This window comes from Convolutriloba macropyga, chromosome 15 (genome assembly GCF_964194025.1).
Source record: "Convolutriloba macropyga chromosome 15, txConMacr16.3, whole genome shotgun sequence".
Taxonomy (NCBI): domain Eukaryota; kingdom Metazoa; phylum Xenacoelomorpha; order Acoela; family Convolutidae; genus Convolutriloba; species Convolutriloba macropyga.
Genome location: NC_134482.1, coordinates 48,588,909 through 48,615,070, shown reverse-complemented (window position 1 = coordinate 48,615,070; position 26,162 = coordinate 48,588,909). Strand labels below are relative to the sequence as shown.

The 26,162-nt window shown below is 33.7% G+C and overlaps 1 protein-coding gene across 1 annotated transcript in view; it reads left to right on the top strand.

Moving 5' to 3' along the window:
• Window positions 1-24,117, top strand: part of LOC142354232 (uncharacterized) — a 30,581-nt gene extending 6,464 nt beyond the window's left edge. Inside the window, exons 2-5 of the mRNA XM_075406483.1 lie at window positions 14,309-14,620; window positions 17,634-17,689; window positions 18,121-18,340; window positions 22,234-24,117. Of these exons, the coding sequence (XP_075262598.1) occupies window positions 14,309-14,620; window positions 17,634-17,689; window positions 18,121-18,340; window positions 22,234-23,942 (2,297 nt within the window). The 3' untranslated portion in view covers window positions 23,943-24,117. The remainder of the gene's footprint in view (window positions 1-14,308; window positions 14,621-17,633; window positions 17,690-18,120; window positions 18,341-22,233) is intronic.
• The last annotated feature ends 2,045 nt before the right edge of the window (window positions 24,118-26,162 follow it).

The window sequence follows — 26,162 nt, the reverse complement described above, 5'->3', positions numbered from 1 at the left end:
TTGAATTACAGTTTTTGTTTATTATTAAAAGATCAATTATTAGCGCTCTCCATCTATCAACACAAGCATCGCTGAACTGAAAATTATTAGTAGTTTGATTAAATTTATTATGAAATTCTTGAACTAATTGATTTTTTTATTGTGTCTAAAGCAACTTTATAACAAAAATTAACTGTATTTGTAACCTTATTTGTCGATTTAATAAATTTATCACATAGTTCTTCTTCGACAAGAACTTCAATTAGTTGTTGTGTTTTTAGAGTACCTTTATCAAATTCACCTTTTGTCAGTTCGTTTTTTAATTACATGGTTGACTTCTTTGTTTTAGTAGATAATAAGTTATGGTCACAATACTCTTTGTTAAAAGCAACCCTAATATTAGTTGGTATTGGTATGGTCATAAGCATTTGTTTATTGTTCAAATTATTACTATCCTTAACTTCTAGGAGTAATCGATGTGCCTTTCTTATAGTTAATTTGTTGTTGCTTGGTGTCATCTACCGGCGTCTCGGAAAATTAAGTACCCAAACTTTGAAGTAACTAGAAACAAACCGGCAAACAGCTACTTCTGCAATCTAATACCAAAAACTAAATACATGCAGAACTGCTTTTTTAATACAGTTGTTTCCTTATATAACTCAACGTTCAAAGATTTCGGTGATGAAAAAAATAGCCCTACTTGCAAACAATCAATCGAAAAGACTTTGTTTAAAGATTTTTGCGAAACGTACCAGTGGCAAAAGGAAATGTTTCTTGGCGCGATTTGCGCTTTCTTTGATTCTTTTCTAGTGCATTACCTGATTAACTAAAATCTTCTGTTATTTACCCATCTTTAATTTTTTCTAAAAAGTTGTTATTATTATTATTTTACCCTACACTACCATTGATAATGTTACTTCTTGACATTGTTTTTTGGATAAATGAATGTTACTTTTTTGTTCATTGTTTACTTTGTTTGATCCTTTTCTTGTCGTTATTTACATAAGGGACAAGCCAGCTAGCTGGCTTATGACCTGAGGTCTATAACAACAAGTGACTCTTAAACTTCATTATTAGATTCAAATTTGATTTAGAATTTGAATTCAATTGTTCATAATATTTGCCTTCTATTATCTCACTATTAAAATCTTTAAACCTTTTAATCATTTTAACCTTTTAATCTTGAACCTCTTTATAACAACAAAATTGCTTCGCATAATTTTTTAAGTTGCCAGTTGTCTTCTTGAAATTTTTCAGTTTTAAATAACTCTGTATTCCAATTCCAATTAAAGTTGTAATTTTTAAAAGTATTTTATATTTATCATTATTTCTTACATGATCGTCAATTTTGTTTGTTAATCAAATTAAGTATATGTAATAATGCTTTATTAAATCTTTCTATAAAAACAGCATTTAGAGCACTAGATTTTGAGTATAAACTTGTATTTCCTTGAGTGAAGATGGAATTGTTCCATTAACAATATCATTATATCTATAATCCCATGATTTTTGTGCTGTTCTATTTTCAAATGAAGTCTCAATAAAGTCATTGGTTATATATATACATAAATATACCAGATTTATTCATTAAAATTTTAGCGCAAACATATTTTTAGAAAAAACTTTTGACTGTTAAAAGAACTTTTTATTTATTTTTGTGCCTACATAAAGAAGATAATCAATGAAGTCGGCAGGCTATAATCAACTTTGTATAACTATTGCTATAATTCTTTCTCTTCTAAACGTTGTTATTTCTGGAGAGAACACTTATTTAGCTAATTGATGCTGTTTTAATTTGCCATCAATAATTTTGAAATTGTTCAGTTGCTTTTCAGTAATTACGTTCATTGATAGTAGTTGTTTAGATACCTTTAACATCCCATCGAGTAATCCGTCGTGTCCATCTTTTTCTAAATTTTAAGTAATTTTACTAATTGGTTAGGATTAGTGTTAGTTAGACCAGCACCTTCTAATACCAATTTCTTCTTCTAAACCTCTTCGAGGTCGAGATGCTTCACTCTCGTCGAGAATTTGAGTCTCTATTAGTTGGTGTTGGTATGGTCATAAGCATTTGTTTATTATTCAAATTATTGCTATCCATAACTTGTAGGAGTAATCGATGTGCCTTTCTTATTGTTAATTTGTTGTTGCTTGGTTTCATCTACCAGCATCTCGGAAAAATAAGTACCGAAACCTTGAAGTAACTAGAAACAAACGGACAAACAGCTACTTCTGCAATCTGATACCAAAACTAAAAACATACAGAACTGCTTTTTTAATGCAATTGTTTCCCTATATAACTCAACGTTCAAAGATTTTGGTGATGAAAAAAATAGCCCTGCTTGCAAAAAATCATATCGAAAAGACTTTGTTTAAAGATTTTTGCGAAACGTACCAGTGGCAAAAGGAAATGTTTCTTGTCGCGATGTGCGCTTTCTTCGATTCTTTTCTAGTGCATTACCTGATTAATGAATATCTTCTGTTGTTGACCCAACTTTTTTTTTCTAAAAAGTTGTTATTATTATTATTTTACCCTACACTACCATTTATAATGTTACCTCTTGACATGTTTTTTTGGATAAATGAATGTTACTTCTTATTGTTCATTGTTTATTTTGTTTGATCCTTTTTTTGTCGTTATTTACATATGGGAACAAGCCAGCTAGCTGGCTTATGACCGGAGGTCTATAACAAGTGACTCTAAAACCTCATTATTAGATTCAAATTTGAATTAGAATTTGAATTCACTTGTTCATAATATTTGCCTTCTATTATCTCACTATTAAAATCTTTAAACCTTTTAATCATTTTTACCTTTTAATCTTGAACCTCTTTATAACAATGAAACTGCTTCGCAGAATTTTTTAAGTTGACGGTTGTCTTCTTGAAATTTCCTTAGTTTTAAATGATTCTGTTTTCCAATTCCAATTAAAACTGTAACTTTTGAAAGTATTTTATATTTATCATTGTTTCTTACATTATCGTCAATTTTGTTTGTTAATCAAATTAAGTATACGTAATAATGTTTTTTTTTTAAAATTTTTCTATAAAAACAGCATTTAGATCACTAGATTACTAGAGTATAAACTTGTCTTTCCTTGAGTGAAGATGGAAATGTTCTATTAACAAAATCATTATATCTATCATCCCATGATTTTTGTGCTGTTCTACTTTCAAATGAAGTCTCAACAAAGTCATTTGTTATATATATGTATATATATATATATATATATATATATATATATATATATAGACCAGATTTATTCATTAAAAATTTAGCGCAATCATATTTTTAGAAAAAAATTTTGACTGTTAAAAGAATTTTATATTTATATTTGTACCTACATAAAGAAGATAATCAATGAAGTCGGCAGGCTATAATCAACTTTGTATAACTATTGGTATAATTCTTTCTCTTCTAAACGTTGTTATTTCTGGAGAGGACACTTGCTTAGCTAATTGATGTTGTTTTAATTTACCATCAATAATTTTGAATTTGTCCAGTTCCTCTTCAGTAATTACGTTCATTGATAGTAGTTGTTTAGATACCTTTAACATCCCATCGAGTAATTCGTCGTGTCCATCTTTGTCTATAGTATAAGTAATTCTACTAATTGGTTAGGATTAGTGTTAGTTAGACCACCACCTTCTAATACCAATTTCTTCTTCTAAAACTCTTTGGAGTCGAGAAGCTTCATTCTGGTCGAGAATTTGAGTCATCACTACTAATTTTTTCTCTTGGTGAACGGACTTTATCCCTGCTTAATCGTTCAATACTACTTGTGATTTTTCTGGTAACTTTTGATCTGTAACTCTTAGGATTCCTTTTTGTATATAAACTATACCCCGCAGAAACTTTTTTATTTTAAGTTCCTTACTTTTTCAAATCTTGTACCGTTACATCTCTCTCAGTGAAAAACACATTGGAACCTTTTGTGAACTCATGGATATTAGCTTTTACTTGTATACCATTAGGTGTTTGAGAAGCACTACTCCAATTATTTTTTTTTGTGTGAGGACGAATCAAATTGTTTTCAATCTAATTGTTTATTTCTTTGTTTTGCCATCTCTATTAGAATACTCATCTCATTATCGACAGTAAACTCTTCTCTTTTGTAATCAGGTATAGTTAAAGGTAATGAAATTTCTATCTGAGAAGCAGTTCCCCCAAAGCGGTTATCCCCAATCCTTTTAAAATATTAATGCTTTCTTCTGGGGCATAATATTAATGCTATCTTCTATTTTTGATTTGATAATTTGTTCTTTGCACTTTCATTGTTGGTTTTAGTTATTGGATCAAATAACTCTTTTGAGTTACCATAATAATCTCATTATCTTAATTAATCTTTTAATCTATTTCTTTTGTATTTTCTTTTTCTAAGTTGTTTAATTCTAATATTGATTCTAGATTACTCATTTTCTATACATATATGTGTAATTCAATATATCATTCGATACATTTATTAATATTTCCGCAATCAGTATTGAGTTTTTCGGTTTCAAATATCGGTTTGGTATTCACTCATTACCATGTCTAATAAATCCTTCTTAAATCAGTAGTAATGTTCATTATTTGAGAACTAACGCTATTTTTGTCATAGTATCTATATCATCATTTGGTTTAAAATTCTCCTAGTTTTATTAGTTGCAACCATTTTATCATCCACTTCCTCTGTGCTACTTCCAGTTACTTTTATTTTTCGCATTATATTAATGCATTATGAAAATCAATACGTTTACTTTTTTTCTCTAATTTCTTTCTTTTATGAATTCCAAAACTGAAACTATTATTCTATGGTTTCGAAACTATAAATTCTTCAACAATTTAGCTACGAAATTCTTGTTTCAATTTACCAGGAAATTTATTGTTAGTCTTTCAGGGTATACCCACAAAACTGAAATCCATACGTTAATCACTAACTTCTCCATCAGTGAAATTCATTATGATACTCTACTAGAGACCAAAAACTCTATCTAATTACATTTTAACTTTTGGGTTGACTAACACTTTTAAGTATCTCAAACTCATCCGTTGATTTCTTTTCCTCGATGTATATTAAAGATTTAACACAGGTCTTACCAAACAATGAATTATTCATAAACTTAATTAAAGCTTTTTGGTTCTGTTTCAGCTTTAGTCCTAATTTTAGTATTGAGTACAATAGAATCTTCCTGAGTATAATCTTTTTAAGCTTAATAATCCTAAGAAACACATTTACTTTTATGCCCATCTTAAAAAATTTAGCTTTCTAAAACGAATTGAGTATTCATATTTATAATTATTACCTAATTTTAGCAAACACCAATTTTTCTCTGGACAATTACTCTTATAAATCAAATAACAGAAAATCAAATCACAATAATTACTGTTACTATCTATGTTTTACACCTTATCCTGGGCTAAGTCTGATATTTAAAGTCTTTATAAGATAGTTTTTGCATCAGCCATATGTATTATTTGCGTCAATATACTGCATTTTTTTTCGTTTGTTGAACGAGCTCCGATCGTGGCAAGCCATGGAACCTATCTATTACCCATTACACCAAAAGAATCACCTCGTATAGCATCAAAGAAATCCCTTAACTTTCGTTAATCTTGTCAAGACTCTAAGTCAACTTCACTTATTTTTGGAAAACAATCGAATCTGTAACCAGGTAGACTAGTATGGTGTAGGGGGGTTATTTATATATGTTTTCATATTTAGCTTCATAAGTAGATTGAACTAATGTTCTACGGTCATTCGACATTTTTTCTACAGATAAACCTTCACGTCGTTTCGTACTTTTTTTTCTATTAAGTCTATCAACTGCGGCTTTTGTAGGTATCTGTGATGATAGATGATAGAGATGACCTAACTGATTCTCTATTCATAATTACACAATTATTCCCCTTTAAAGTAGTTTACTGCTTCACTTTCAAATCCATATAAAGCCATTTTATTAAGAGACATATTATTATAACTGTAAAAATCTGGAAACTGTAATAAATCTATTCTGAGCATTAGAACTGGTATGAATAATGCTTATAATTTATATAGGATATATATTATATGCCGGATCTCTATAATCAATTGTTTCGTGACAGTGCTCTCTTACCTTTTGTTTCCATTCATTTTCTCATATATGGCATCATTTATGACAGTTATTGGCTTCGTGACAAAATTTATCTTTATCCGTAAATGTTATTGGTTCATTTAACTCAATATTTCATATAACTCCAATCTCTAATATATCTTGAGTAAACTCTTTAACAACGTCAAAACTAAAATAAGACTTATAACTACCGTTCAAACAATAACCTGTAGCAAAAGGTATATGATCAGATATTTTACAATTCTTACCTTCTATCTTCTCATTTATACTTTTAATATAGCATTACGTATCTGCAAAAAAATATTCTACCCAGCTTGCTGCATTTGATTTTTCTTTAAAATCATGGGTTTCTTTCAGGACAAACGATCTTTGGTTTATTTTGAACACAAAATTTAGGTGAATTATATTTATACTCGGAGTCAAACCAATAGGAGAATATTTCACAAAACCCTAATTTTGTATTTGTGATATCTGACTTTTTTAGTAGTTCTTCTATGTTTTAATTAGTGTGCAGTGATTTTTCCCAACTAATAACCATATATTCTTATGACCTTTATTAAACTTTGAGCCTATCTCAATTAGTTCTATTTGATACTCACGTCAAACATGATGACTCGAGGCGAAATGTGGCCGTAGGCCTATAAAGTTTCTGTTTATTTTGCAATTTAACTATATAATCTTGTTCACTTTCATTATCATCCCAATCATCAACAGGATTACTACCATATTTATTCTCCCTGAATCCCTCTTTACTCACAGGATTTATTGCTGCTCGTTTAAGTAGTCGCAATCAAATATATTTATTTTTTTCCATTATTGGTTTAGATTTTGTTTTTAAGACGTCAGGTAGATTAACTCACAACACTAACGATGGCCGTTTTTTTTCTATGTTTATCTGAACATTAGATATTCCAATAAATTCATTTTCATACCGTGACCTTTAAATGTCTCTTTCATGTGATCTATTTATTGGTTTAAACCTTTACGTAGATGTGTGGTCATATATTCATCTGTTTTAATGTTTACATTGTTGTTCTTTTCTTGTTCGTCACTTCTTCTTATAATTACAAACAACAAAAAATTATAATTAACTGATATAATTGATATAAACCCATCTAATAAATAATCTACAACAACATTGATGTCTTCAATAAACTCATCATCGCTCTCTGCAATATGGAATTGTTTCTGATTAGAGGCTGTAGTAAAGTTAAAATCATCACTGGACTCTAGACTTTCTCTACATTGTTTATTCATGTGATATTGTAACCCAGTTTCTTTCTTAAATCTTCTTTCACAGACCCATTTTGATACACCATCTTCAGATTCAACATCTGCGAAGCTGGTTCCCTGATTAGACTAGGCTATAACATGAGAGTTGGCTTTAACTTCGACCTCATCTTCATCATCAAAAAAATTTCTTTCACTCGTTTTACGTGAATATCAATCATTTGATGTTTGTAGTTTTGTTTATTTGACTTGAAAGTCAATTCACTAGTTTCACATGTTTCGTAATTAAAGGACATCTTATTTTTAAAGCAAATAATAATAAAATCAATAAAATCAATAATATGAGAATGTGCTAAATGTAAACACAATTAATGGAAAGGATGTTGTAATGAATGTTTAGAAAAAAAATTCTTGTGTTTTATATGAAATGATATATAAAAAGTAAAAGATTATATTAGTCAGAATGTAGGCTGTGTGTTGTCTCTATAGATATAGATTTACTTTTATTAACAATAGATTTAATGATTTAACATAGAGACTTAAACAGTGCCTATGGAAATCATTGGAAGATTACTAAATGTCTAAATTTGGTCACTCTTTTATTAAAAAGAATAGTGGCAGTGTCATTAGCAGGGGATTGAAAGCGCGCTGTTCGATTTTTTTTTATTTTCGATTTTTCCGGTGGTTTTTGTGTTATAGAAATTTTTACAGGCGAAAATAAGATTCTTACGGCAAAAATTTTTTAAATAAAGTGTGAAAAAAATCCATTTTTCGTGTTTTTTTTTAAATTGAATAAGTGGGCAAAATCACTGCGCACAGCGCATTTTGCCCCCTATTTTCTCACCAAATAAAGTTGCCCAAAAAGATTGCTAAAACCATTAGCATCATTTTCAACTTCGCTAAACTGCCTGTCAGATTTTGGTCTCAGAACAATGAAGACGTTTTGATAAAAGTTGAGACGTATATTAGACCATTTTGTATATATTGTCTTGCAAGAACCGTCGTGCCAAATTTTTATCCCAGTGTTCTAGAAATTTTGCATGTTAATATATGACAAACTATACCGAGCAGCAGTATTCAAATGCGCCACTACATTTCTAAAGCATCATTGTTCACACTTGCAGGTCATCAGCAAACAAAATAATTAAATCAAGTGATCCCGGGGTGAGGTGGTGGAAACATGAACCGGGTGATCCACACAACAAATTGGCCATGGTCAGACGATCCAAGGAAAATGTTGGCAACGATTCGAACTATTGCAAATTAATGCTAATTATTGAGAAGTAGATCGAAAAAATGCGTTCATGTCTTGACTATGTGGAACCATACAAAATTACCGGATATGACTCGAAGGTGCGACAATTAGAAATTGTGCAACTATGATAAGACGTAAATGTTCCAAAATTGACAATGCACAGGGCAGTTTTGCCTCTTTGAATAACAAAAGAAACATCTGAACAAAAACTAAATCAAGGCAAAGAAAAAATGAAAAAAAACTACGGATGGGAAAGGTGATTAAAAATCATTGAGTTATATGAAGAAACAACTGAAAGAACAAAAAAACCAGCTACGAAGCTCAACTTTTTCGTTTAAGAAAAATCAATGAAAAAAAGCAGTACAAGAGGTACCTAATAGCAGTGCCGTAAGCATCACTGTATCCGAGTGAATTATAGATTGAACCAAACAAAGCTTTTAACGACCTAAAGAAAACCTAGATTTTTAACCAGTTGTTCAGTTTGCAATTATTTCAAAAACCAAAGCAGTGTCAATGTAAAACTTCCTAAAAACTTCATTATACAATACTTTTTATGAAAAAACATATAAAAAAGTAGAGGAAAGTGAGGAGAAGTAGTTAAACCGTTATTTATTGAAAAAGATCTAGTTTCTAAAAAAAACAATTCGAGAAACTTGTCTTCTCAAAAGAAATAAAACATTTAGCACATCTTTTTCGAACTAACTAAACGCTTACAGGGGCTTTTTTTATTGTTTTATATGCAAGCGAAATTTGCTATCCCAGCAAAGACCATTAGGTCTCAATAGAGAAATTACAGAAAAAGACTACAAAATGGATCCTTGGCACCCCTATCGACTTCAAATATCAACACTTAGCGCATCAAACTCTACTTCTTGCTAGGATCTTGGAATTCTTTAGAACTTTTTTATCACTTTTTTTATATCACTGAGGGAGTTTACAGTTTAGAAGTAAGAAAATTCAGCAATTACAATACAAACAAAGGAACAGAACTTTTTTTTATAATAAAGGGAAAAGTGAAACAATTTGTATCCCAATTTTCTGAAAAATTAGGTTTTTAATAAGACATCAGGAGAAACGACTTCTATTTCATCTGGAAATGTTTTTCCCTTCAAACCGGACGTTCTAATTCTTAGCAACAGAGAAGAATATCAATCTGTATTGATCATCAATTTACTTAAACTGGTTTCAGAGATCAGCGGAAGGAATATCCCGATAGCAAATTGCTCCTCTGAAAATGCTTCCACGTTTGCACATCTGGATAATCGTTTTATTGCCATCAAAAATAGTACGCTAATAACTCAGTCCAAATCAAAATGCCTGAGCCCATAAAAAATAAACTTGCATCCGACAATTACGCTGCAAGATATTTTTTACCATTAGTGGTTTACCTTGATTTGAAGTCAAAGATCAAGGACAGACAGGAAAGTTCTGCCACATGCCTTGTTGAACAACTCCAACAATGCAGTTAATGTATTATGCTGGTCGAACGAATTAACCCCACGCCAATGCATTTGACATTTTTACAGGATCTGACTGCTTGATAGACTCATAGCTAATATAGAGAAATTAGCTGATTCTATTTTCAACCAAGATCCGACATTCCGTAATTTCACGAGAGCGGCACCACTCAAAGAAGCTAATAATTGTTGCTCGATTTGTAAAATTGAATTCATAAACGATAAAAAAGTTAATCAAATACTCAATCATTGTCTTTTACGAGAAGTTTTTTGGAAATGCACACAACGAATGTAACCTGAGGCGAAGAGCAATCAAATTTATGCCAATCGTTGGCATAGAAATGTGAACTGCGCATGAAAAAGTTTTCCAAAATTCGTTACTAAGCTTTCCAGATAACACAAATTAGCGCAATTATTGACACGAAAATCGGAAAAGGGATGAAGACACCACGGTTGATTGAGGTTCATAGACAGCTTCCAATTAAAGCCAGCTGCCTAAATGAGCTAATCCAAACTTCACCTGACAAAAACATACTCTATTGCGCAACTTCTAAATTGGATAATCAGCTGATCAGCGCAAATTTTAGAAAAATGAGGGTTTTTTTCCTTTCTCGTATGTTGATTCGTGCAAAAACTTTTCCGAAACATCACTGCCCGTTGCACAGAGGTAAAAAACAGTCCAAGAGATAATAAAATATACATCACTCTGAAGTAACCTATTCAACTTAGAATATAAAAGAGTTTCTTGAGCTCAATATAACAGGAGATGTCCTTCAAACCGCTAGGTGGCTCGAAAAAATGAGAGCAGTTTATTATGAGATTTACAGATTCGATTTTGTCTAGATCTACAATGCATCCAATTTGTCGGTGAATGCTTGTCTCAGAGTTTGGAAACTTGATATTCAGTTTTTGACAAATGTTAACAAATTAGATTTGACAGAACGAATGATTTGAGGATTTTAGCATCTGTATACAGTTTACGCTAATAGAAGACGGTAACAGTTTGCTTCTCAAAATTTCTGACGAACCAAAAAACCTACATCTATACTGAACTTTGATGACAACAACATTTACGGTGAAATCATCCTACATTAACTTTCCCTCCCTCTAGGATAATGAATTTTGTCGAGGATATCAACTTAGAAAATATTCTAAAGTTTGATGGCGAAGATAATGATGAACGTTCTATAGAATATATTGTAGAACTAAATCCCGACAACTCTGACCAACAGCATGATAAACACTGCGACTTACCCTTAATATCGGACAGAGAAACTTCTACATCTATGATTTGCACTGTTGCGAACTTTCAAGACCATTTTTTGAAATAATGGGACTATGAGAGGGAATTAATCAGACTATGGTTCGCACATTCGATCATCAAAGCACATTTTTCAAAAAAAGTACGACTAGGAGGTAGAATAAACCAGACTATGATTCGCTCTATTGCGAAGCTTCAAGCCCATTTTCTGAAATACGCGACTATGAGAGGGAATTAAATTCTATGGATCGCACTTTCGATCATTCAAGCCCACTTTTGAGGATAATGCGACCATGAGACCGAATTTACCAGACTATGATTCGCACTATTGCAAACTTTATAGCCCGTTTTTTGAAAGAAGTCGAGAATGAGAGGGAATTAATCAGACTATGGTTTGCACTTTTTTGATTATTCAGGCTCATTTTTCGAAAAAATGCGAATATGGGAGGGAAAAAATCAGACTGTGATTCACAATGTTGAAAGTTTTCAAGCCCATTTTCGATGTAGTCAGACTATAAATCCATTTTTTTCGGGTTATTAACCGAATTAGGGCGAAATTATTTGCGAGACCATGATTCGACTTAGTCCGATGATGATTCGAAATAAGTCGTGCACATCCGACTTTTTGCGACTATGATTCGTTGATGCCAGATCATGAGTCGAAACAGTGCGACCAAAAAGTTTGGTCCAGGCAGTGTATTTATCGTCTGGGAGCGGCACCACCAGACAAAACAATGTTGTATCATATTTTGACCATCTCACTACGGCATACAAGAAATGCCAGAGAATAAGCACTCAAAGGATATAATCAGTGAATTGTATTTTTTTTGCACTGAACTAATTCATAGTTTTAGAAATTAAGAAAAAATGCGTGTGTCAAAAGTTTTGTTGTCCGGAAGCCCCCTTCACACAAACGCACCCAAAAATTAATGACTCCAGCTTCCCGGGCCGAGGAATTTGGCCAAAATTATGTAAGATCAGCGGCAACTAGCGTTGACAAATCGGAAAATTCACCGCAATTTTCTAACATAATTTTGCGTTGAATGCGTTGAATTTGAAAACAAAAATTCAACGCATTCAACGCAAAATTATGTAAGAAAGTTGCGGTGAATTTTCCGACATGTCAACGCTAGTTGCCGCTGATCTTACATATTTAGCGTTGAATTTATCGGAGATCTTACATATTTTTGCGTTGAATTTAGCGTAGATCTTACATATTTTGCGTTGAATTTAGCGTAGATCTTACATAATTAGCGTTGAATTTAGCGTAGATCTTACATAATTTTGCGTTGAATTTAGCGTTGATCTTACAAAAAATCAAAGCGTCCACTTCAACTATTAACCTCCAGTTGCGTATGGGACTCGAACTGCTGACCTCCTGTTTGCTTGTCGCATCTTCTACCATTGTGCCACAGTACCTTGTTTTTCTTATGAGCCGCAATTCTTGTAAAGCGTAGATCTTACATATTTTGCGTTGAGTTTAGCATAGATCTTACGTATTTTGCGTTGATTTTGCGTAGTATTTAACTTAGCATATTCAACGCATCTACCATTTGAGCGTACTGGGAAAAAATTAATTTTTTTAAAAAGTTTTGAAAAAAAATTTGAATGCCTAAAACTGTCTGAAATGGGTTTTGCACCGTAAGAAAGCACTCAAAGATTATTTTTTGCTGACTTCATGTTTCTCACCTGTGCAGTATAGGGGTCGAAACAGTAAAAAAATTAATTTTTCGAAAAAAAAACTTGAAAAAGTTCTGAAATCGTAAAATTGACTGAATTGGATTTTGCACTATAAAAGAGCACTAAAAAGTGATTTTTTGCTGACCTCATGTTTCTCACCTGTGAAGTATTGGAGTCGAAACAGTGAAAAGATTGACTTTTTGAAGGAAAAACTTGAAAAAGATTTGAAATCGTAACATGGTCTGAATTGGATTTTGCACTGTAAGAGCACTAAAAAGTGATTTTTTGCTGACCACATGTTTTTCACCTGTGAAGTATAGGGGTCGAAACAGTGAAAAAAAAATGATATTTTGAAAAAAAAACTTGAAAAATTTGAAATCTTAACTTGTTTTGAATTGGATTTTGCACTATAAAAGAGCACTGTGAAGTATTGGGGTCGAAACAGTGAAAAAATTGACTTTTTGAAAAAAAAACTTGAAAAAGATCTGAAATCGTAAAATGGTCTGAAATGGACTTTGCACTATAAAAGAGCACTAAAAAGTGATTTTTTGCAGACCTCATGTTTCTCACCTGTGAATTATTGGTTTCGAAACAGTGAAAAGATTGACTTTTTGAAAAGAAAAATTGAAAAACTTATGAAATCGTAAAGTGGTCTGAAATAGAATGGAAAGGTTAGCGTTTAATGCGTTGAATTTCTGTTACATCAACGCTAAATTCAACGCTAAATATGTAAGACCTACGCTAAGATTCAGCGCTAAATATGTAAGATCTACGCCAAATTTCAACGCAAAATTATGTAAGATTAGCGTTGAATGCGTTGAATTTATGTAAGATCAATGCTAAATTTCAACGCTAAATATGTAAGATCTACGCCAAAATTCAACGCAAAATTATGTAAGATTAGCGTTGAATGCGTTGACTTTATGTAAGATCAATGCTAAAATTCAACGCTAAATATGTAAGATCTACGCCAAAATTCAACGCAAAATTATGTAAGATTAGCGTTGAATGCGTTGAATTTATGTAACATCAATGCTAAATTCAACGCTAAATATGTAAGATCTACGCTAAAATTCAAAGCTAAATATGTAATATCTACGCTTAAATTCAACGCAAAATTATGTAAGATTAGCGTTGAATGCGTTGAATTTATGTAAGATCTACGCTCAGGCGTAGATCTTACATAAAATCAACGCATTCAGCGCCAATCTTACATAATTTTGCGTTTTTTAGCGTTGACACCTCGGCCCGGGTATTGAGAAAAGGAATTGATTAAACTAAAACTTTCTTGTAGTTACCGAGAAGTGGACGTAGAAATTTTTTATTGGTTAAAAAAGATGAGCATTGTTTCAGTTCGAACTGCAGATGTTCGTCAGACGATGGGGGCGATCGACACCCACAGACCTCCCGGATCTCATCAAGTTCCAATCGTTGCTGAGGAAAACCGTCAAAGAACGAGGAACACTACCAGTCACCAAAGACATCTCAGACAACCACTCCAGTACGAACAGACAACGACCTTGTCTTCAAACTTACCAGAGAACCAGGCCAGTTCCGAACCTCAAAATGGACATCAAGGTTCTTCGTTGTTGCTTCAAGGACCAAGTAGCGGTTCACATCCCATCATAGTTGGTGTAGAACCCGGGCAAATTGAACTTAGTCCAGGTAAGGTAATGCATTAGAAGCAAACTCTACTGTTATCACATTCTGTCCAGCAGTTGTGAAAAAATCTAATTTACGGATAATTCTGATTCCACTTGGGCCCATTGGTCAGTTTGAGCCAATAATTTCTCTCTAAGTCATCTCTCCAGCACCCGGGTCGAGAAAAAAATCGGAAAAATATGTAAGATTACCGGTGAAAAATTGATTTTTTCACCACAAATTTTGTACATAATTTTGCGCTGAAATGCGATGAAATTATGTAATTTCACCGCCAGAGTCAGCGGTGAACTTACAAAAATGCACCACATTTCACCGCTTACTACAAGTTACCATCCCAGCACGGATTTGAGACTCTCACCTACTGCATGCCAGTTACTTCTTCACTTTTGAGGGATTAACGGTGAAATTACAAAATTTAGCGGTGAAATGCGGTGATTTTTTGTAAGTTCACCGCTTACTCTAGAGGTGACATTACATAGTTTCACCACCTCAAAAAGTTTCAAAAAGATGTATATTTTTTCGTGGGTCAATTTTCTTTGCGTCTTTTAGTGAACCTCTTTGAACCTCTTTGAACCTTATTTTAACCTCTTTGAACAAAAGACAACTCGAAGCGTTTTCTAAGCGGGGAATTTATATAGCTTCACCGCTAAGTTAAGCGGTGAATTTATGTAATTTCATCGCATTCAACGCTCATCTTACATAATTTGAACACCTTTTTCAATCGGTGAATTTACGTAATATCACCTCTAAATTGAAAGCTGAAACTCTGTAATTTTACGCTACCAGGCGATAAAGGTTTTTTTCACCGCATTTACCGCCTGATTTGTGTAATTGCACTGCTTCCACCGCTAATCTTACAAAATATTCCGCATTCACTTATCTTGCATAATTTTGCTTAGAATGTCCTTGAAACCTTGACCCGCGCATCTTATATTGGAGATTCGGTTTGATTTTTACATCCACGTTTGCAATTAATAAACGGAGTGCCGGTTCAGTTTTTAGTTTCAAAAAAGGGTGATTTAATCTTTACTCGATTGAATATAGCACATAATTTTCCGACTCTCCACAGTTATTTGGGGTTTTGGAACTTTATGCTAGCCCTACCAGTAGTATAAAATTCTGACTAGAACCTCAACGGGGGGGGGGGGGGGGGTTAGTGCAATTACTGCAGCGTGACCATCGTCAACGGGGTGGGACAACTAAAGTTTTTTAAAATTCGAATAATAAGCCCACCATTTTTCCGTCAAAAGCAATTTTGAAAAAAAAATTATCCCCCGTATAGGAGTGGACGAACACATTTTCGAAAATTAGAGTCTAAAATATTTTTGTCGAATTTTTGTCTCTGAAGGATGTGAAATGCCATCAAAAATGTTTTGTGAGTGCAAAAAAGTTGTGGGAAGCACTGTTGTCTGAAATCGAAATTTTGAGCCCCTAGGGGGACCAGAAAATGTAAACTTTTTTGAAGGTTTTAGTCTAAAAACTTTTAGACAATTTTTAGTCTCTAATGGGCGTGAATTGTTGTGAAACAAATTTTGTGATTGAAAAAAGTTGTCGGAAACATCGTTTTGAAAAAAAAACAAATTTTTAGCCCCCTAAGAGGTACATGTAAAACTTTTGTTAAAATGGGGTTTAAAAAAATTTTAATCAATATGAGAATATGTGAAACCGGGATTTTCTTAGTAATAAACACCAAACTGCATCTCACCACCAAACCATCCGCTAAACAAACAAACTAAACATACACACACACACCACACACATCTACACCGCAATATGTGAATTTTTGAAGTTTGCCTCTCTCTTCTTCATTTGCATAACGATTGCTTACCAAAAAGTCTTACAAGCATTAAATTTTTATCTTCAAAGAAACTACCTGATGTCATTGTTCCCTCGGAAAAAAACAAGATCTTGATAGGTGTTTTAGTTTCAATCAGTAATCTGAAACGACAAGATTAGATGTAACCGCTCACCTAGAACAGAAATCAGCTGTCTCATATATGTATTCAATAATAAAGGAAAAAGGTTTTTTTAAGCGGGCTAACTTTTTGTTAGTTACTCATTTTGTAGTTCCCTTTCCATTTATTTCACATTTCGCTTTATTAATTAAATTTTTTGTGTTGACTGCTTAGAAGATTTTTTTTGTTTTCATGCGGGTTGTATGATTAAACTCATAGACAGTTATCGCCTATATATGAACATTTTAAAATGTCAAGATTTGATGGTACTCGCTTTGAGAAGAAATTTCAGCCAAAAAGCTGCACATGTTTCATCAATTTTACGGTTAAAAATGCTGTAAATTCAATCGCGGTGAATTATTGTAAGATTTGCAGTTTTGAGTGGTGAAGTTTTTTTTTCACCGCTTCTGCTTGGTAGCGATATATTATTTTCTCATCGCTTAGGTGGTGAGAAAACCTCAGCGCCAAAAAACCGCGAATGTTTCAATTTTTCAACGCATATGTTTTCTTCCATCAAGCTGATTGAATCTGATTTAGTTTCACAGGAAATATAATACGAGTAAGTGATATATGGTGCAGTGGAATAAGAAGCTGACATGCGGGAGGTGAGAGGTTCGAGTGAAAGCGTTGAAAATAAAAGTTTCACCGCTAAAAGCCGCAAATCTTACAAAAATTTGCTGCTTTCACGTCATCCATCGCTAAAAGATGCCGGCACTTTGCGGTGGATTTTTTTGCCGCTTTTCACCGCATTTCTTACATTACTTTTTCAACAAAACATTGACCCGGGAATGTTACAACTGTACAAAAACCGCCCCAGCTTTTAAGTTAGAGATGAGGATTCGAACGTACACCGGCACCGGCACCATAAACACAGAAAGCAAGCGCAATTCAGTCGGTTTTGACCTGCATATTTATGTTCTAAAAACACGCGTTTTTTTTAGCAGAAGCCTACAAAAAGAACATCGATTTGAACAATATCCTTAACTAGATTACATCATCATTGCATTTTACAGAATTTAATTGTTTTTTTTTCTTCTTACTTATTTGTGGCTGTGGTGCAGATGGAAGCAACATCTTCAACTGTGATGAGGGTCTCGTGAGTAGCAATTCCGAAAAGGTGAGCGAATTAACCAAGGAGGTTCGTTTTTTGAGCTCAAAAACCGAACAACAAGAGCAAGAAATTGCTAAACTGCGGGAAAATCAAAAAACATGAACGATCGCCTGCGGTGTCAGGAACGGTATTCCAGGAAAGATTGTTTGCTGATTTCCAATCCCCCATTTGAAGCAAGGAATGGTGCAGACGTCACCCGAGACACTTTGAAATTTTTTCAAAATTTTCTTTGTATGAAAATAGACTATAATCGGATAAAAGCTTGCCACCTATTACCCGGTAACAATGCCAAAACAACTTCCACTGTTATCTGTAAGTTCATATTCTACCAGGACAAAATTGATGTGTACAAAAAACGCAAGAGCCTACGAAACAAAAAAAACTTTCTGAACAAGCCAAATATATACATGTACGAGTCGCTGCCTGAATGTGAACAGGAAATACGAAACGAGGCACACAAGCGAGATATGATTACGAGCACCAACAATTGTGTTGTCTCAGTTTTGTTTCATGATGGAAACGAAAAAACTAAGTTTGTCAAAGTACAAGAAGTTGAAGAGTTGGACAACTTAGATGCCGTCAAAAAAAGACAAGCAACTGAACGCAACAGCGTCGAAAACTATCGCCGGATAACAAACGCCACTGCTTCGGTAGAGAGTAAAGGAACGAAGACAAACTTAATGCTTAACTCAACCTTTTGGTTTTGATTGACTTCAAAGAACTTTCGATTATTTTTCTGTTCAAAAATAAATTGATTTCTCACGGGAAGATAAATACATTTGGTAGAAACAAAGCACAATTAGATAAATCTAGCTGTATATTGACAAAAATTTTTTTTAAGTTTCTACGAATCTACCAGTGATCTCCGCTGGTGCCTTTCAACCTAGTTGCGATCTCCGCAACCTGCACAGGTTGGAAGAAGGGGAGTTGAAGCCTACAGAAAAAGAAAAACTCTGCGATCTCCGCGGAGATATTAAAGCAACTAGGAACACTCTAAAAACTATCCAAAATTTGTAGCTTTGTTAAAAACTTTTGTTTCACATTTTTTTCTCTTGCAGTTTTCCAAAGTTCCTTTTTTGCTTTTTTTTGTTTTGTTATGTTTTTTTGTTTTGTTTTTTTTAACAGTCATGCGCTGTTAGGATGAGATGCTGATAAAAACCAGTCAGCCATAATGACAAAAACGCAGACAAAAGAACATATGGAGGTTTCAGAAAACAAGGACACTTCAGTTAAAACGGCAAAGGAGTGGATACTTCTTCGAAACATTCGTTCTTTAACAAAAATTTTGATGAATTCAAAGTTTTTATTAGTCAGACAGAGGTTGAGCCATTGGCAATCTGCCTAACTGAAACCTGGTTAAAAATAGCTTTGAAAGCGAATGTTTTTCTCTGCAGAACTACCTGAAGATGGAAACATCCAACAGAAAAAAAAGAGGAGGTGATGTTGGCATTTTTGTACACAAAAAAGCGACAAAGAAAAGAATTGCATCAGTTGATACAAACAGTCTGCAAGCTATTAGTTTGGAGATTAATTTTTCCGATAAAACACACTTAGTGACTTGTATATACATTCCGCCCAATGCAACAAAAGCAGAAACCTTTGAAAAACTTTTTTCCTATATTGATGAAATAAGTATGACACCCGATACTCTACATATCGTGTGTGGCGACCTAAATGTTAATTTTTTGAAGAAATCGGCACAATCGACCCTAATAATTAACCAAATGGAAACGAATGCTTTGGCTCTTGTAGACCCTCAAACAGCAACGCGCGAAACAATTAGGACAAAAACTTGTATTCATGTTTTTTTCACAAATTTCAAATCAAAAAATTTTGTTGAAAAAACTAAAATCAGCGACCATTACACGGTGGGACTAGAATTTGTAGAAAAGAGAGAAAAGTTTTGAAGGTGTTCAAGTACTGAGAAGAAACTGGAATAAACTAGACAATGATCATCTCCTCCTTGAGCTCAATTCTTTTCTCCAGAAAAAATTTGAATCAGTGAGAGGCCAATTATTAACAAGTGATACCAACCGGTGTGCAGAAATCGTACATGAGAAACTGGTTGAGGCACTCAATACTTTTTTTACCTCTAAAGCCATCAAAACAAGGCGCCAAGAAAGAATGGATTGACAGAGAAGTAAAAAAATGCTCAGCTAAAAAAAGCCAACTCTGGAAGCGTTACTTAACAACAAAATCCCAAAGTGATAAAGAAGCGTACGAAAAACATTCCAAATTGTTGAGGAAAAGAATAACAGGAAAGATGTCAGAATTTTATGAAAAGCAAATAATAACAGAAGCTGGAAACAGAAAAAGGAATTTTTTTCAGTTTGTTAACGAAGTAGTCAATATCAATGGAGATGAAAAAACAGCTGTTGATGATCATGATAATTTCAATAATTTTTTTGCTACAATAGGAGCTAACTTAGCAAAAAAATTTTCTTCACCAAAACTGACACAGAGAGCAAAACAAATAAATTCTATGGTTTTCAGGACAATTGATGAAAAAGAAGTTACTGCCGCTATCGCTAAGACTAAGAAAAAGTACAGCACAGATTGCTATAATTTGAATTACGTCTATATCAAAGCTGTATCGGCAAGTGTTTTGCCGGTTCTGACGATGCTCTTCAACAAATGTTTTGAGGAGGGAAATTTTCCGAAGCCTTTTAAAATAGCAGCCATAACACCACTCCATAAAGAAGGAGACAAGAGCAAACCAGAGAATTAAAGACCGATCTCATTGTTACCTATCATTGGCAAAATATTTGAGTTCCTAATTTTTGATAGAACTGAAAACTATATAGAAAAATTCAAGATACTAAAAGCTAATCAATTTGGGTTTAGATCAAACCACAACACTACCGACGCAAGTGTTTCATTGTTAGAAGATATCAGAACGAATAAACAAAATAACGCAAATGAAATCAAGGTAACTTTTCTGGACTTGAAAAAGCATTTGATACTGTCGACCATCACATTCTCCTAGAGAAATGTTCAGATTATTGATTGAGGGGTAAAACTTTAAGCATAATAGCTTCCTTCCTGAACGACAGAACACAGGTACTAAAACTGAAAGGAGAATCTTCAAAATCTAGACAAGTGTCGTTTGGAGTACCGCAGGGTTCCATCCTTGGACCACTGCTGTTTATTCTTTATATAAATGACAATTCATGTAGCAATGAAAACAGTACAGATTATCTTTTTGCTGACGATACCGCTATAAAAACCATTGGAACTCCAAAAACAATAGATAGCAAGCATCAATTGGCTCTAAACAATGTTACACACAGGCTAGAGCAAAATAAGCTCACACTAAATATCAAAAAATCAAAGACAATGTCTTTCAGGCAAAAGAAAGCCAGTAAAAATAGAAAATGTAAACATTTTCAAGTATTTAGGCATCATTCTAGATCACCGTTTAAGCTTTTCCGAACATAGCAATTTTATCCAGAAGAAGCTGAACCAGTTCACTGCTATGTTTTATCGTCTGAAAGTTCCTAAAAGTATCGCATATGATGAGAGTCTATAAGACTTATGTACAGCCAATCATACACTACGGAGTCATAGCTTATGGGTCGACGACAAAAAGCATCCTACAGCCCATTGATAACAAAGTAAACAGATTGCTTAGAATGATATTTTTTAAGAAAAAGTTTGAGTCAACTACAAAAATACGAGAAGAAAACAACATCTACAGCACACAAGAACTCCATATTTACGAACTGCTAAAGTTGCTGATAAAAGTGATACGAAAAGAATGCAATGTCGAACAACTGAAAAAAGCAATCGCAGAAAAAGAGCTGATTGAAATTGATGGGAAGAGAAAAACAAAAAAAAAAACAACTCAAAGTGAGTTACCCTAAACTAAGTAATTGCTCAATCACAGTAAGGTTGAGAAAACTATGCAACTGCTTGCTTGGTTTAGATCCTACTTTTTTCAAAAGCCTGAGAAAAATGAAAGAAAAACAGGTTAAAGTTTTCGCTACAAATTTCCTTAAAAACAATGTTTTTGGTTCTTTAGACATACAAAACTATATCTTTGGCTGATTGGAACGATCGATATTTGTAAGTTGTTTCCTGCCGTTTAAATCCAAGAATTGTGTTTTGGTTTTATTTGAAACTTTTTTTTAGACACATAGTAGTCCTTTTCCCTGCATAAACCCAACAAACTCTTTTGTTTATCTTCCTCACAAAGGCGCCTGAAAACGATCCATAGGGGTCAATGGTGTCCTTTCGGAGCGCATGTAACAGTTGAAAATAAATAAATTATGTAAATGCCCGTTTGTATCATGCGTAATCCGTAAACAATTTATTATTATTAGAGACCCCACACCAACATTTGATATGTTCAGACCAAAAAGAGGCAACCAGGGGGAGTAGTGCTTTCTATGTTGCATGGTCTGGAAACCTGGAAGAACGCAAGAATGTTTGTTCAAGGAGAACTTGCAAGTCCTTGAAAGAACTTGCAAGGAACATGAATGAACGAAAAGGTTGTAATAAAAATTCAAGCTTAATCTGTGTCCGAGTAGTATTTCGTTTCATCATTTTAGGAGAGTTGGAAACACGCGAGCTGTCTTCAACGAATAACTGCAGAAAACACCTCGGAAAACATCTCAAATACTTTTGCTGTAAATGCAACCTTTCAATATGTGAAACTTGCTGGACAAACGATCACGACGGAGACAATCACCAGATTAAGTTGTTCGAACTCGTTTTGAAGCCTGAAAAGGACATTTGTGATCGATTTAAAGACTACAAAGAACAAACTACCCAGTTTGTGAATAAGTTTCATAGTGTTTTTGAACAATTTGTGAAAGATGTTTGTGATCTGGAAAAGAAACAAATCCAAGTGATGAAATCAAGGAATAATGAAGAGTTGATGAATAAAAGGCAAGTGGTTAGAGAAATGGTTGCCAGGCAAACTGAAGCTCTAATCAAAATCCAGAAAGAAGTGAGCGATCAATGCAGACTGAATATAGATAGATTGGCAAATTTGTTCCAATTAGACAGTGATCGAGAAAATAACGCAAACACATGCAGGAAAACACACTCGAGTGAAACGCCGAAGGAGAGAAATGAGACTGTGACGTCACAGATAAGGTCAAGAAACTGGGGGAATCTCAAATCATTGGGAGCAATAAAACTCACGTGTGGAGAGAGTTTTGAGTGTGGAAAAGCAGTTTACAATTGGAGCACACAACAGATCATATGTTCAGAGCTACATCGAAATGTAGTTGGATTATTAGGTTTGAACAGTGAAAAGAACAGTGTGACAGTTGAACACAGAGTGATATGGGAAGCAGGGTTGAGGGGAAAAGAGAGTGTGTTGTGGGATATAGCAAAGACAAGCGACAGCACCCTCTATGCTTCTGTATTTTGTAGGAGAAATAAGAGATGGAGAGTGAGTGTGTTGAGACAGGAGGGTGACTTGAGGGAGGAGAGACAGCTGGACACAAATGTCATCAGCAGGGAACAACCACAGCGAACAGACTTGAAGAAGGATTATATTTGGGAATTGAGTAGATCACGTGATAAGAGAATGGCCATTGTGACCAGATTAGATAATTGTGAGGAGTGTGTGTACAGATGGGAGAGTGTTTATATCTACAGAGAGGAGAAATGTATTCACAGGGCGAGACTGGATATTGAAAGAGATATGCTTGCTATGCGTGTATGTTACACTGGGAGTCATTTGATCGTGCATACAGGAGGGAATAGGGTTGCAGTTGTAGCATTGGAAGCAGGTAATAATATTAGAAGGAAAGAGAAAAAAGAGAGACAGAAGACGAGTAGAGAGACTATGAATGGAGATGAAAAGAACAGCAATTCCAATCCACAGAACAAAAGGAGAGAGAAACAGGGAAAGAAAAGTGAAAGTGGGAAAATGGAAGAGAGTACGGCAGGGAGTATCAAACACGTCACACTACAAGACACTAATGATATATGTGGATTAGCTTGGGTAACAAGGGACAACGATAATGTTGAAATGGAACAAGCAGGATCAATGTTGCATACGACGACTAATAGTGATGGATATCTGTTTGTGGGTGATGTGATAGACCATGGAAGACATAATTGTTCAGTGTATGAGTTGGATCTAGACAGAGTGAAGGATGGAGACAGATTGAACAGCAGGAAAGATGTTGAAATAGATGCCATGTTGCCAATGTGCATGATAGACAACTCTAATTTGTTTGCAATCCAATTCAACCCATCCAATGAACAAAATCCAGTCATTTTGACACTGGAGTTCAACTGAGATTCACTATTTGCATTATTGCCTTAAACAGTAAACCCTATCATGGATGTTGTCACGAAAGTAATCCCCATTTTATTCACTGACAAAAGACTGGGAGAAGCTGAAAATGTTGTTATGAAATGCAAGGACAAACACAATGCTCACTGACGCCCTCTAACTCTTTCCATCTTCTTAATATCTTGCTAATTCACTCAATATATTTCTGAAAACAATTTTCCTTTCAAAAATGACTTTTGCCTCAGCTGCCAAGTGAGTTCCTTCAGGATATATTAAGGGCTTTTAAAGTAAAACCTTCTATGAGTTCTTTAACACAAAAATGCAATCTTGCTGACAACTGCGGTTGCCGAGAAAAAGGCCAATTTTGATCCAATTCTCTTCCGTATGGATTTTAATTTACGAACAGAGGCGTTTGACTATACTTTTTTGAAAATGGAGTAGTCTCTTTGTGCAGTTTTGTCAGTATTTTTCAACAAAATACCAATTATTTCATAAAAATAACATCGATATATTTCTACTGATGAAAATGAATAAACCTTGTTTTTGTTTCCTGGGCCGAGACAATTCATCAAAATTATGTAAGATAATCGGTAACTAGCGTTGACAAATCACAAAACTCATCGCAATTCTCTTAGTTTATTTTGCGTCGAATGTAATGAAGTGTGCATCTTTAAGTTTTTTTACATAATTTTTCGTGTCCAAGATCTCTCATAATGTTGAGTTATTAAGCGTAAATCTTAAATAAATTGAGTATGAGTTTAGCTTAGATCTTAAAGAAATTCAACGCTCTGAGTTTTCTATCTATGTGAGACTGGAACCACTGATGATCTCCTCAGATTTTGTCGCCTTTTCTACAACTGTGCAGCCGCACTTCTTTCCGCAAAAGTATATAAAGTGTAGGCTAAAGTGAACGAAAAATTATGTAAAATCTAGCTTAGGAACTCAAAATTACGTAAGGTATACGCTTAGACACGCAAAACTATAGAGGATCTACGCTTAGACACGCAAATATATGCAAGATGTACGCATAGAAAGGCAAAACTATGTAAGAATGTAAGATAATTGTCCGTTGATTCCATTTACTCTCCGCTGGTCAATGTGTCACCAACTGATTATCTTTTGCTGGAAAATGTAAACCTTCACTTTTGGCTTCCTTGTTTGGTCCTTGGTCGAGGCCTATATTAAAATAAAGTATTTTTCTTTTTTTAATACAACGTTTCGCTATGTTTCTTTCCGTTCCTTCAGTTAACGACAAAAAATAGGTATATTGAATAGAAAACACCAGGATTTTTTATTAATTTTTTGAACAACAAAAAACTTTTTTTGTTTTCCTACTAAGATTTCATTGTTTTGATTGTGTTTTTTTAACTTTTGGAGGTTTTTTATACGCCTCTTGTTGCTGTAATTAATCCAGCTACGCCACTTTGATCTTTCAAATAAAGCCATTCATGGAATAAAAAGTAAGCAAAATTTACACAAAGCAAACACAAGAACACCCTAAACTCAGCAATTTCTTGCAATTAAATGTGTCACCTGTCAAATAACAAAAAACATGAAAACAGAACTGTGTTATGCGGTCATTAGTAAATCACAGCATGAACGAACTTCCTGTGAATATCGTTATGTTCTTTTCATGCTTTCAAATCGATTCTTCTGGGAAAACATCTCTTTTTAAAATGACAGAAGTTTTTATATTCTTTTGTCTGCAAACTCCCTAACATGTTTTAAACTTTCTTTTTGAGTTAAAAAGCACAAAAAGTTTTAAGGTCTTGTATGTACCATAAAACTCTAGGGCCTTGGATAAGTTATCCAAGACAGCTTAAAAATTTTCCAAGACAGCAAAGATGTTATGAAAAGACTATTTCAGTCAAAAAAATTAGGTAGCACCAAGAAGATTTTATGGTTTTGTATGGGCCATAACAGTCTATGGTCTTAAATATGGTACACAAGACATCACTGAAATTTTTTTGCTGAAGGTTTTTTGTTGAAAATCAACGGCATTTCCGAATTAATCGTTGTAAAATGTGATACAAAAGACGTCATTTGAGAACAGTTTTAATTTTTTGTATGTTCTTGTGGATGGTATCAAAGAGGCCATACAACCAAAAATGACTTAAGTTTGGTTTCCAAGATATATTATTGGTGGCCAACCGGGGCAGTCTATTGGCATTCAAAACTATCAAAACAACTCTATTTTGTGAATTTCACTAATTTATCCGAAAT